Source organism: Geotrypetes seraphini, chromosome 16 (assembly GCF_902459505.1).
Source record: "Geotrypetes seraphini chromosome 16, aGeoSer1.1, whole genome shotgun sequence".
In the NCBI taxonomy this organism is placed as follows: Eukaryota; Metazoa; Chordata; class Amphibia; order Gymnophiona; family Dermophiidae; genus Geotrypetes; species Geotrypetes seraphini.
The window spans coordinates 26,470,476-26,483,753 of record NC_047099.1 but is presented as its reverse complement, the minus strand read 5'-3'; the positions used below and the strand labels follow the sequence as shown (position 1 = coordinate 26,483,753).

The following is a 13,278-nucleotide window of genomic DNA, read 5'->3' as shown; positions in this document are numbered from 1 at the left end:
GGAAAGCTTGTGACTTTTTGGAGTCAGATTCCAATGGCAAAGACAAAGCCCCTGACAACTCCCTGAGAAATTTAGAGAAGGAAGATTGTTCAGGTTTGGAAGCGGTCTCGGGTGCGGAAGGCTCTTCGTCCGACGACGATGCATCCTCCTCGGTACCGGGGGGGGATTCTTCCCATAGGTCCGGGTCTCTGACATCGGTGGTTGCGTGTCGAGAGACCGGAGTGGACGGGTCGGCATGGTGAGTCTTAGACAAAGACTTGCCTGAGCGTACCGAGACATTTCCTGGCGATGTAGACCTGTGTCTGTCCCGATCCCGGGAAGAACGGTGCCGGTCCGGGTCTCGGGAAGACCGGTGCCGGTCCGGGTCATGGGAAGACCGGTGTCCTGCTCGGTCCCGAGGAGGATCCGTCGTCGTTAAGGCGACTGGCTCGGTATGGGAATGGAGATGCGGTGCCGAGAGAATGGGCATGGAGGAGTCCATAGGTACCAATGGAGTGGATACCGGTTGGACGGTGCGGGGCTCGGGCCGGTCTGGTACCGAGAGCAGCGGTGCCAAGATAGATGGTAAGAGCTGCTGAAGTTGTTGGTGGAGTTGCTCTTGCAACTTGTCCTGGAGGATGGCCGCAATGCGGTCATCCAGGGGAGGCACCGGAACCACTTTTTTCTTTTTTGGTTCCTTGGGTGCCGCTCTACACTCCGGCGATGAGGGTGCCGATGACGAGGCACTCACCGATATCGGAGTGGAGCGTTTCTTGGCCCGGCGTGGAGCCGAGAGGACTGGTGCCGTCCCCGAGGCGGGAGGGCGCTCAAGGGGGGAAGGCTTCTTAGCCGGCTTACCTGGCGCCGGAGGCGCCGACGTCGTCTCAGGCGTCGTCGAAGTGGTCGGTGTCGATTTCGACGGTGCCGCAGATGAAGATGTCGAATCCATAGACGGGCCGGTGCCGAAAAGTAAATTTTGTTGGATTTGACGATTCTTCAACGTGCGCTTTTTGAGAGTGGCACAGCGGGTGCAGGAGTCCGCCCGATGCTCTGGTCCCAGACACTGCAAGCACCAATTGTGTGGGTCAGTGAGGGAGATCGGGCGTGCACACCGCTGGCACTTCTTAAAACCTGGCTGCGGGGGCATGAATGGAAACACGGCCTCCGCAAAATCAAACCCCGAGGCCTGGATCGTGGCAACAGGCCCCGCCGGGGTAGGAACGAAAAAATAAAACAAAAGAAAGAATTTTTTTTTTTTTTTTTTGGATTGGAAAGAAAAAAATACCCGAAGGTGAAAAACCGAAAAAAATAACGCGAGCGGGAAGGCAAAAGGAGGATTTCAACTCTGTTGAAAAAACACACGTCTTCTTCGCTCCGCGGAAACGAAAAAACTGGGGACCACGCACTCCTCCGTCGGGCGGGAAGGCACTCGCGCACGCGCGGTGCGGCCAACTAGAACTTTCTAGTAAAAAGGTCCGTACCGAGGGCTCCGTCGGTGACGTCACCCATGCGTAAAGAATATGCTGCCTGCTTGTCCTGGGATAATGGTCTCTATTTAGAAGCTAAGATTTAATACTAACAAATGCAAGGTCAATTTGGGCTGGAAAAGCCTGAGGGAACGGTATAGTTTAGGGGGGTGAAGAACTTTTGGGTATTGAAAGAGACGTAGGTCTTGGGTGTTATGGTATGTGATGATCTAAAGGTGGCCAAACAGGTTGAAAAAGCAACAGCGAAAGCTAGAAAGATGCTAGGGTGAGGTATGGCCAATAGGAAAAAGGAGATATTGATGTCCCTGTATAAGATTCTGGTGAGGCCTCATTTAGAATATTATGTACAATTGTGGCGATCACACTTTCAAAAAGATATAAACAGGATGGAGCCAGTCCAGAGGAAGGCTACTATAATGGTCTGTGGTCTTCCTCCTAAGGCATATGGGGACAGACTTAAAGAAGTCAATATGTATCGTGTACTTTGGAGGAAAGGCGGGAGAGGGGAGATATGATAGAGACATTTAAATACCTACATGACAAGTCTCTTTCAATTAAAAGGAGACTCCAGAGTGTGAAGACATAGAATGAAGTTAAGAGGCTCATGAGTAATCTAAGGAAATACTTTTTTTTAACTGAACGAGTGGTAGATGCGTGGAATAGTCTCCTGGTAGCGATGGTGGAGACAAAGGTTGTGTCTGAGTTTAAGAAGGCGTGGGACAGGCATGTGGGATCTCTCAGGGAGGAGGAGATAGTGGATGCTGTGAATGGGCCATTTGGCCTTTATCTGCCATCATGTTTCTAGGAAAAAATTTCAACCTAGCCTTCCCTTCCCCTCACTAACAGGCCATCTATGAGCCACTCTAAATCTCATCCCTTGCTTTGACAGGGGAACTGGCTGGGTCTTCTGGGGTTGCTTCTGCCAAGGGCAGGAGCGAGATCCCTAAGTCTGCTGGGAAGGGTGGACTGGAGAAGTATGCTTAAGCCTTTTGAATGGCAGGATCTCCCTTTGGGCTCCACCCAAGAACCTTCAAGAAGTGTAAACCACAACAAAGAAAGATTGTAAAAGACTGAATTATAGTTTTTAGTGGATTCAGTGTGCCACTTGTATAAAATGGAAAGAGCGTTAGCAGTTCAAAAAGGATATTTTAATAAATTTAAGGACGTGTGAGGGCCATTAATAAATTACTGTAATGAATAATTATCATTTTTCCCTACTTAACATAAATGTTGATATTGGGGTGGGGGGTGGGTTTTTTTGAATTTCATGATAAGATATGATGGGAATGATAAAAGGTATTCTATTATGTTATATATATTATTTAATAGTAATTTGATGGGGGATGGGGTTAAATCCTATTTTCGAGAGAAGTTGTAGAATTTCAAGTGATGTATTATTTCAATTGTTGATATTTTCTGTGCACTTGATGCAAAATATAAAATGAATAAAGAAATTAAAAAAAAAGAAAAGAAGTGTAAACCACAGGAGGAGTGGGGTGAAAGAGGGGCTTCTGTTCTTTTCTTGATGAGGTAAGAATTGTGGATTCTCCACAGACAAGTAAGGGAGATGAAGGCACAATTGAAGGTGAAGTCCTCCGGCTGAGGCTAAGTGCTTGTCCTCAGAGAATAGTTATTCTCCTTAAGTTTATATATTCTCCCTAGAACTGTAGCAGAAAACTCGTAAAAAGAGACAATACATAACTTTCATACAAAGAATAATCGTTGCAGGGTGAAAGGAGGATCCTCCAAAAACAGAAAAAACACTGTAGGGGTAGTCAACGCCACCAAAACGGTCCTACCTCCTACAGGAATGGACCTTGGTACCACAGAAATCAGGTTATGCAGAAGAAGAGATGTGGAACCAGATCCTGGACTTCCAAGGGTGAAAGGAGGAAACAGGTTTATTTTTTTTGCACTTTATGGGAGCCTGCTAAGAGAACCTGTTTGTAAAACCACTTAGATTAACAAGAGATGAGAAAATCAAATGCCCAAAAAGGCTTCTGACAAAACCAACCAAGCTACTGCAATTTAACAACTGACGAGTATGGCAGAACTGAGCCATTTCCTAAAGAAAGAGGAATTAGCACAGAAACCCTGTGTACAATAAAAACAAACCCAAAAATCTATCCAGCAGAGAACAAAATGTGTCCTAATTTGAACCCCATAGGCAGGGAAAAAAACCTCAAGGCATGAAACTTCTGAGCATCACAAAGCAAGAAATACTAAATCGCTGATAAAAGAGACAGCACAGAGGGGTGGGAAGGGTTCCTGCTGTCTTGACAGCAGTTGAAACCTAGAATCAAACACAAAAGTCTTAGAAACCCACAAGGAAAAAATGTAAAACCTACTTCCCTGGAGAATCATTAAATATGAACAGAGCTGCTAGCAAATAGACTGGCGTACATAAAAGGGTATATTTTGGGGTTTGTTTTTTCACTCTGGATGGGTTCCTGAGGGTGAATCTGGCTATGAGTGCCACCTGCCTGGAAAGCACAGACAATTATATCTGAACATCAACAAGTGGGTTTCAGATAAGTTATACAGCTTTTATTATCATTCAACATACTGTGTTTGATGGTTGGGTAGGCAGGAGGTGCTATGATGTAACGATTATACCATTGCTGGCCTAGATGGTGTTAATCATGGAACTGAGCACTTTTTACACTACTCGTATATGTGTTGAACGAAGTAAGATTTTTCTATTATATAGGCATATACATAAAAGGATAACATACTGCCTTTTAGTCTCCGTAGGAGTAGAAAGTAGGGGAGGGGGACAAGTCATCCACAGAGTTTTTTTTTGTTTTCTCTGGATTTTCTTCTTTGTGGATATTTTGGGGTCAATTCCTTTTGTTTTATCCCAGCTTCAGTACCACTTTAAGATAATTTTAAATAATATTCCATTCTGAAGAAACGCCTGCTCCACTAACTGGCTGAGAAATATCAAGAAGGAGCAGTACAGTCCATCAACCATCTGAATGGAGACAGAAAAACACGGAACATTCTACAGTCGCATAACACACATGAGGGGGTAAATCACCTGGAACTATATTCTTTCTCTGTCTCCATCTGCTGGTTGATGGACATAATACCCACTTGTCAGATATGGACGATAAGGGAAAAAAGTATTATATATATAATATTTTCCCTAAACCACTTGCTGGGCCCTTTCACATTTTTCCTACTGCCATTTTTTTTTTTACATTAAGAGGTTCACAGAACAGAAAATGATCTTCAATTGAAACAAGACATTTTGTATAAAACAGCTTTATAATTTTTATTGTGTTGCATCATAAAAATATTCAAAATGTTAATATCCCTTGGGGAAAAAAACAAGGAGCTGCCTCAATTGTGTGTAGCGAAGTGAGGTGCTCGGCATTCTGAAAGCGATGGCTCGCTCGTGGGCCCCCACGTAACACAAAGATCTCGGAGGGAGATGGTATAGCGTCCCATTAAAGGTAGTTAAAAGGCTGTCGATGGCGCTTGGAGTGACTCAAGATGAGAGATCCTGTTCAGAATGAGCATCAAGTCCAGTTCAATATATGGCAAACCTGCCACTCCACCATCTGGGACAAAAGTCTCTGTTCGCCACGGTTTTAAAAACAGTCCTTCCATTCCTTATGAGCCCCCCAGAGCAGCCTTTGTGGCTAGAGCTTATTTGGTTTCCTTGTATGCAAAGAGCAGGCTTTTAAAAAGAAAGTCCCCGCTTTTTCTCTTTCCCGCCAGATTCTCTGAATATCTTGGTCGTGAGAATTATTTACAAACATGGTTTCTCTAGGTTGTCGTGCCGTCCTTTTTCTGATGCGTGTGCTTTTTTTTTTTCTCTCCTATTCTGATGTCCAGTAACATGTAAATGTAGGGAAATTAGCACGGTGGACATTAACACTCTAACTTGCTACCATGTCCTCCACCAAACACTGCGTGGCACAGTGAGTAATACATGGAGACACACGCCAGAAATGGAGCCCAGACCCAGCTAGGACATCAGATCTGACGACCGCCTTGATTTGTGTGTCTCTTGCTGTTGCCGCTGTACACCGAGGCTCTGCATCCTAGCCTTAGCCTCGGTTGTGGAACATGCATGGGGCACATCAAAAGAACAGGTGCCCGCTGCCCTTTAGTCACTATCTGAGCCCACTGCCGCTGAGCCTTTGCGCTTCCGCTTGGATGGCTTGGGTTTTGTTTCTTCCTCTTCCTGCAGAAAGAAGGAGAAATTAGATTCTTACCTGCTAATTTTCTTTCTGTTAGCTTGTAGACCGGTATAGTTCCTTACGGATGGTAGCAGTGAGGCATATAACCCATCCGTAAGGAACTATACCGGTCTATCAAGCGATACAGAAGAGAGAATTACCTATTGATAAGCAGCTATAGAGACCATTAAGAACCGTGTATTAACAGAGACAGGGGTAGGGGCTCAGGCTCAAGCCTAAGCCCTGAATATGCATACCTCAGAGGAAAGAAGGGACAGGGGAGATATGATTCAGATGTTCAAATGCCTGGAATGCGCTCCCAAGAGAAGAAAATAGGGACAGAGTTCAAAAAAGCATGGGATGAACACAGAGGACCTAGAATCAGAAAATAATAGTAAATATTGAAGAACTAAGGCCAGTAGTGGGCAGACTTGCACCGTCTGTGTCTGTATGGCCTTTTGGTGGAGGATGGGCTGGGGAGGGCTTCGATGGCTGGGAGGGTGTAGATGGACTGGAGTGAGCTTTGACGGAGACTTCAGTATTTGAAACCTAAGAACAGTACTGGGGCAGAGCTTTAGATTCTTGCTCAGAAATAGCTAAGAAGAAGAAAAAAACAAATAAAAACCAACAAATTTTTAGATTGAATCAGGATGGGCAGACTAGATGGACCATTCGGGCCTTTATCTGCCATCATCTACTATGTTACTATGCACAAAGAAGGAGGGCCCAGATGGGTTAAGAAAGATTTTTTTAAAATAATTAAAAATAAAACCCCCACAATCAGAGCTTGCACATCTTTGAACCGCTCTGTGCAGTAGCCAGCACTTACCGAAGCACTGCTGGAAGCAGACTCTTCGTCATTGTTGGCTGGCTGAGTGGCATTCTTCCGACTTCGTGGACTCATCATTGGACCTTTTCGACGGCTCTTTGGAGGTTTGGTGGAATCTTCGTATTCTTCTGCCAAGGAGAAGAGATCACTGAACCTGTACAGACACAAATGCCACAGTCAGTGCACAGATGAGCTCAGCACAGACACTAGTGAGTGAGAAACGCTGCAGTTTACTGAGGTGGCACTGTTGATAATACACTCTACTCGTGCTGCGCTCATTGTGTGGATATTTACTTTTTCATTCATTCAATTTTTTAGCCCATCCTACCATAAGAGCCCAGAACATATTACAAGTTTATATAAATAAACACGATTTGAATGAATGAGTACAAACGTCTTAGATAGTTTCCATAAATAGCAGGACAAATTAATCAGATTTGCTTGGACTTATTACAGCAACAAGGCAGTTATAACCATCACTCTTGAACCAGTGGAGATGGCACTCCGGTTGGCTTAGGCAGGGAGTTTCGTCAGCATTGGTTTGGAGTAGGAGTTTTCTTTGTGGTCGGTGGCTTTCCTGCCAATGATCTGATGGCTGGTGGAATTTTGTTCCATAATCTGGGCAGGAAGTGAGAGTAGGTGGGTGTGATCAGGCTGCTGCACTCACTTCATCTTGTGGGCTTCATCACAGCTGGCCTGCACATGCTGTAATGCCTGCAGGATTGGAGTCTGGCTGAAAACTAGAGAGACAGAGAGAGAGATCAGAATACAGAGGACAGGAAAACCTCACAGGTGTTCAGAAGTAGCATTTTTGGAAAGCTTTGCATAGTGTCTGCAAACACAAAGCTATGCCAATCAGTCCCCGAGTTAAACGCCCAACTTAAGTACAACTCATACTTAAGAACGCAGTCGTGGCTTCATTTGATTTCACTGAGCAGTCTTTCCAGTGGCCTGGACTCCTACGCTTCTCCTGCAGCAGATTCAGGAATGACGTATGGCCACATTAAGAACAGTGTGTGGTTGTGCATGCTGTACCTTAGAGGGAACACTGGAAGGGACAGTTGGCCCTTTTGTCAGCTGGGAGCAGAATCTGAAAATCTACAAGCTCTGAGTTACATACAAATCCGACTTAAGACCAGCTTTAAAAATGTGTCTCGTTCTTAACCCGGGGACTACCTGTATAGGAATAATCAAGCCATTGTGACATCACTGATGAAGTTGGCTCTTAGGCATTGATAGAATGAGGCATTATGACATCACAATATGAGCTCTGGAATGTTGCTACTTAAGAACGTGGTTGTGGTTTCATTTGATTTCACTGAGCGGTAATATCCAGTGGCATGGACTCCTACACTTCTCCTGCAGCAGATTCAGGAATGACGTATGGCCACATTAAGAACAGTGTGTGGTTGTGCATGCTGTACCTTAGAGGGAACACTGGAAGGGACAGTTGACCCTTTTGTCGGCTGGGAGCAGAATCTGAAAATCTACAAGTTCTGAGTTACATACAAATCCGACTTAAGAACAACTTTAAAAACATAACTCGTTCTTAACCTGAGGACTACCTGTATACTTTTCCTGCTTTGGAAGCCAGGTTCCTGCACAGCCAGAGAGGGACTTACAGTTCTGTTTGATGTTGCTCAGATTAAGCCGAAGATTATCCAGGTGTTCCAGGATCTGTTCCAAGGTAAGCTGGGCTAGCTTACTGCTAGAGCTACGGAGGCTGCAGGAGAGAGGCCGAAGGAGACAGGCTCAGAACTACTGTTTACTGTACACACATTCTTTTTTTTTTTTTTCAACTATCTTTATTGGTGCAACAAAAACAGACATAGTAACAATAACGTAGCCGCTTTGGGCATAACAACATACAAACAATTGTACCAAGAATGCACAAAACAAAGGTGACTAGAGAATGATGAATTACAAAATTAGAGGCATCGGCTCCCAACAAAGGGAACAACTACTTTTCTAACAGAGCCATACGTACAAAGAAAAAAAGTCAGCATACTAGACTAAAACATCCTTGTTGCATTTTCAATAAAACATAAAGACAGGCAGAAGAACACCTCGCCTTCGAGTACAGACTGCCATTTTTACTTTCGGTTTTTAGTCTTCAGCATCTTTCAGCTCAAGCGTCCCCTGAGGAAGGCGTTTTCATACGCTGAAACAGGGATCTTTGTTGGGACCATTACTTGTTCAATAAAGACTTTATCATTGGTTGAAAAGACACCTCCCTTGTCTTTTCTGACAATAAAACCATCATTCATAACAGAGAAACCCCCAACCATGAACAAGCCATACTAGCATTCATATCCTGCACAAAGCCCCCCCAAACACACCATGCACACCTCAGTCATCCTCCCCCCAACTCCCCCCTTCTATTGCAGGTTGTCCCCCCCCAAAGCTCCCGTACACACATTCTATACTAAACATCTACGCCAGGGGTCTCAAAGTCCCTCCTCGAGGGCCGCAATCCAGTCGGGTTTTCAGGATTTCCCCAATGAATATGCATGAGATCTATTAGCATACAATGAAAGCAGTGCATGTAAATAGATCTCATGCATATTCATTGGGGAAATCCTGAAAACCCGACTGGATTGCGGTGAGGAGAGACTTTGAACCCCTACTGTAGATACTGGAAGAAATGCCTCAAATCACCTTTGTTTAGGTCCACTTAGCGATGTGCCTACAGAAGTCTTTAGGGAAAGGACTGCAGGAGATGAAAAAGGGAGCTGTGCAGAGGGGAGGGAAAGGAAGATATGGTAGTGGAACTGCTACCAAAGAAGGGTGTACTGTGCTCAGGGATCTCAAAGTCCCTCCTCGAGGGCCGCAATCCAGTCGGGTTTTCAGGATTTCCCCAATGAATATGCCTGAGATCTATGTGCATGCACTGCTTTCAATGCATATTCATTGGGGAAATCCTGAAAACCCGACTGGATTGCGGCCCTCAAGGAGGGACTTTGAGATCCCTGATCTACGCTGAAGGAAGCAGTACCTTATCTCAGCACACACTTAAAGCCACAGGCTGAGTCTGTCAGAGCTAATGTTTCAACACCCAGTAGCCGCTCCTGGACATAGGGCTAGATTCACAAAGCAAACCGATCGTGTGCCAATTTGTTTGAGATCCCTTTGCGACCCGATTTCCCTCCGGCCCAATTCACTAACCTCTCCTGCGATCCGCGCATGCAAATGAGGGGAACGGCATGCAAAGTAGGCAGGGACCCGATTCACAAAACCGATTGGGCTGGCCGATCAAGAGGAGAAACGACTACTGGGGACCAGTCGCACACGTCTCTGCCGACTCTCCTGCTCCATTGCCGCCCTGCACTCTGCCCCGATCTTCCAGCCATGCCTGTCAGTCTCGGGGTTTTTGTTTTTTTTTTAAATGGAAGCCTGTCCCGTCCCGATCTTCCAGCCCTGCTTTCTCCCCCATGACCTCTCTGCTCCGAGCTTTAAACCCACGGGCTCGCACTGCAGGGAAGGCGCAGAGAGCAGGGCATGACCAGCTGACAGTGTCGGCGAAAGGGAAGAGGCTGCTGTCGCCGGGGATAGCCCTTCCCTGGGAGAGCAGGGGACCCGAAAACAAAAAAAATAAATAAAAACAACCCAGCAAAAAAACGGACACAAAACGCATGCGCAGACCATATGCAGGGAAAGCAGATGGTCTGAGCATGTGTCATGATCGCACACTAGTGATCTGATGGAGAGGAGCCAGACTTACAGACTGCTGCTTTCCCAGGCTATGGTCACTTACTTGAGGAGCGAATTTTAGGAAGTTCCAGACATTTTTCCCGCTAGCCCACTTTGTGCTTCGCATATTTGTTTTTTTCCTATAATTATTGCATTTCTACCCCTGCCCCTTATGTGTCATGTTGGTATATGTTCTTAACTTGTAATATTGTACCCCCATTTTTAAACTGTACATCGCTTAGAAGTACTATAAGCGATACAATCAAATTTGAAATAAACCTGAGCGAATGCAAACCGACTGTGTTTACACATTTCTGTACTCATCCAGTATGATGGCTGGAACCAGCATTTCAGCTGAAGAGCCCCTTAAATCTTAGTTACCAGGATGGAGCTATGCAAAAGTTTTAAATTCTATTTATTTATAAATCTTTATTCATTTTTATCTTGTACATCAAGTGAAGATACACATATTAAATCAATTTTTACAAAATTATAATCATATAATCTTATAGAATAAGAATAAATACCCCCCCAATGATCAATACTTAATTGACAATATTATACATATATCCCATCCCTATCCAAGTATAAAGTTTTAAATTCAATGCTGCCTAATGCACAGGTTTCTCAGGCCATCCCTCCTCACTTCATCCTTGTCCCCCTCTCCCTTCAGCCCTCCTGAGACACCTCCTCACACTATCCCCTCTCTCTCTATCTTACCTGTCCCCTCTGTGGATCATTACTCTCCCTTTCCCCGCAATGCCCCCTCATCTCTGGCATCTTCATGGTCAGATGATATCCTACCTCTGGCGTTTGCGCGGCAGGCTGTTGTTTTTGATCAATAAAGACTTAATATGTTCTGCCAGAAGGTCGTCATGTTTGATGCACCAGTGTCGGAGAATGCTGGTAGTGAACTGGTCCTCTGAATGGCAGGGTCGGCTCAGCACCATCTTTACCATCTCTTCACTGGGCCTGAGAAAAAGAAAGCAAGAGAGCGTGTGAGGCCTTCCCTCCCCTGAGGTACATCTTTGCTGTCTGGAATAGAGGTCTGCATGGGAACGGGGATCGCAGGGGTCCCACGGGGGTCCCACAGGAATCCCCCCTAACCCACGGGACTCCCACGGGGACCCCCCTCTGGTCCACGGGACTCCCACGGGGACCCCCCTCTGGCCAACGGGACTCCCACGGGGATGGAAGGCTTTGGAAGCAGGGTTCATCCACATAATATAATGGACACATCAGCCTTAGTAAAAGAGGGGGTTTATAAGTTAATTACCTGAACAGAAAACAAAAAAAGGGTTCCATCAAAAAGATTTCAAAAGGAAAACAGCAGCACAAACACAAAAGAAACTGTGGAATTGATGATCCTGTCAGAAGTAATTGCTGCTTTTTATGGGGACGGGCGGGGATGGAGGTAATTCCTTGTGGGGATGGGTGGGGACAGAGAGGATTCTGGCAGGGACGGGTGGGGATGGGGAGAATCCTGGTGGGGACGGGTGGAATTTCTGTCTCCGCGCAACTCTCTAGTCTGGAACAAGCAGCTGTGCGTTTTTGTTTGTCAAAAATTGATATACCACGATGCCAGGAAATATTTCTAGTATATGCTTGTCTCGCAGAAAGAAACCCTGCACCCTTCACAGAAAGCACTGAGGAACAGCATGGTGAGCAAGGAAAAGCAGAAAGGGATTCTACCTGGTCAATTTCAGGCCTCCCCTCCACCCCCTATTATCATTGTTTCATTTGAGGCAGCTTGCTTACTGCTAACTAACAAAGTACCTTTAAGAAAACAAAAGTTCATTCAGACACAAAGTCCAAGGCTAAGTACGAATTAAGGATATTATTGATCACAGTGTTTTGTGTATTATTTAAGAAGTTTTGGGGATCAAATTTGTAGATTGTACTTTGTCTGATTTTGAAAAATTGCACCACCTGTCCATGGAGTAAGGATATGACGTCCTCTAGGTCCCTTCTCATTAGAGGGCGACTGAAGCCAGGAGTTTTCATTGCAGCTGAAACACAATCTGCCATTCAGTTTTGGGTGAAACTAAAGCCAAATCTAAAACCATCACATCCCCTACCCCCCCCCCCCCCCAGGAAAAAGATGGGTCTTCCTGGGCCACCTTTCCCAGAACTACCTTAAGCAGTCCTGGTGGCCTAGTAGCCTCTTGGGGCAGGAGTAGAGAATAACACGGGAAAAAAATTTGTCCCCTTCACTTCCCCGTCCCTGCGACCACTGTCCCTGCCCCCTCCCTGCAAGCCTCAGTACTGCAATATTTAGCTTATTCCTTCCTTATAAATCAAGGTTCTGGCTGCTGAACTAGAGAAAGAGATGTTCAGCTGGCAGGGCTTTTTTTATAAATTTTTATCAATACAACTAATATAGCACAGTTACTTACCGTAACAGGTGTTATCCAAGGACAGCAGGCAGATATTCTTGACTGATGGGTGACGGCACCGACGGAGCCCCGGTACGGACACTTTTAGAGTGATTGCACTCTAAGAACTTGGAAAGTTCTAGAGACCGCACCGCGCATGCGCGAGTGCCTTCCCGCCCGACCCCGACGCGCGGTCCCTCAGTTAAGATAAGCCAGCTAAGAAGCCAACCCGGGGAGGTGGGTGGGACGCAAGAATATCTGCCTGCTGTCCCTGGATAACACCTGTTATGGTAAGTAACTGTGCTTTATCCCAGGACAAGCAGGCAGCATATTCTTGACTGATGGGTGACCTCTAAGCTAACAAAAAGAGGGATGGAGGGAAGGTTGGCCATTAGGAAAACAAATTTTGCAAAACAGATTGGCCGAAATGTCCATCCCGTCTGGAGAAAGCATCCAGACAATAATGAGATGTAAAAGTATGGACTGAGGACCACGTAGCAGCTTTGCAGATTTCCTCAATGGGCGTGGAACGGAGGAAAGCTACAGATGCTGCCATAGCTCTAATTCTATGTGCCGTGACAGAACCTTCCAGTGTCAGTCCGGACTGAGCATAGCAGAATGAAATGCACGCAGCAAGCCAATTAGATAGCGTACGTTTAGAAACAGGACGTCCCAATTTATTCGGATCAAAGGACAAAAAAAGTTGGGGAGATGATCTGTGGGGCTTA

The 13,278-nt window shown here is 45.6% G+C and overlaps 1 protein-coding gene across 3 annotated transcripts in view; it reads right to left on the bottom strand.

The window, feature by feature from the left end:
- Positions 1-5,230: 5,230 nt before the first annotated feature.
- INTS3 (integrator complex subunit 3) overlaps positions 5,231-13,278 on the bottom strand; it is a 132,767-nt gene continuing 124,719 nt past the window's right edge. Inside the window, exons 26-30 of one of the 3 annotated variants that reach the window (XM_033924947.1) lie at positions 10,980-11,147; positions 8,051-8,208; positions 7,153-7,225; positions 6,486-6,639; positions 5,231-5,661 (exon numbers count right to left, since the gene is read on the bottom strand). In XM_033924947.1, the coding sequence (XP_033780838.1) occupies positions 5,584-5,661; positions 6,486-6,639; positions 7,153-7,225; positions 8,051-8,208; positions 10,980-11,147 (631 nt within the window). In that variant the 3' untranslated portion in view covers positions 5,231-5,583. The remainder of the gene's footprint in view (positions 5,662-6,485; positions 6,640-7,152; positions 7,226-8,050; positions 8,209-10,979; positions 11,148-13,278) is intronic. The other 2 variants (XM_033924949.1, XM_033924948.1) reach the window with 2 other exon arrangements.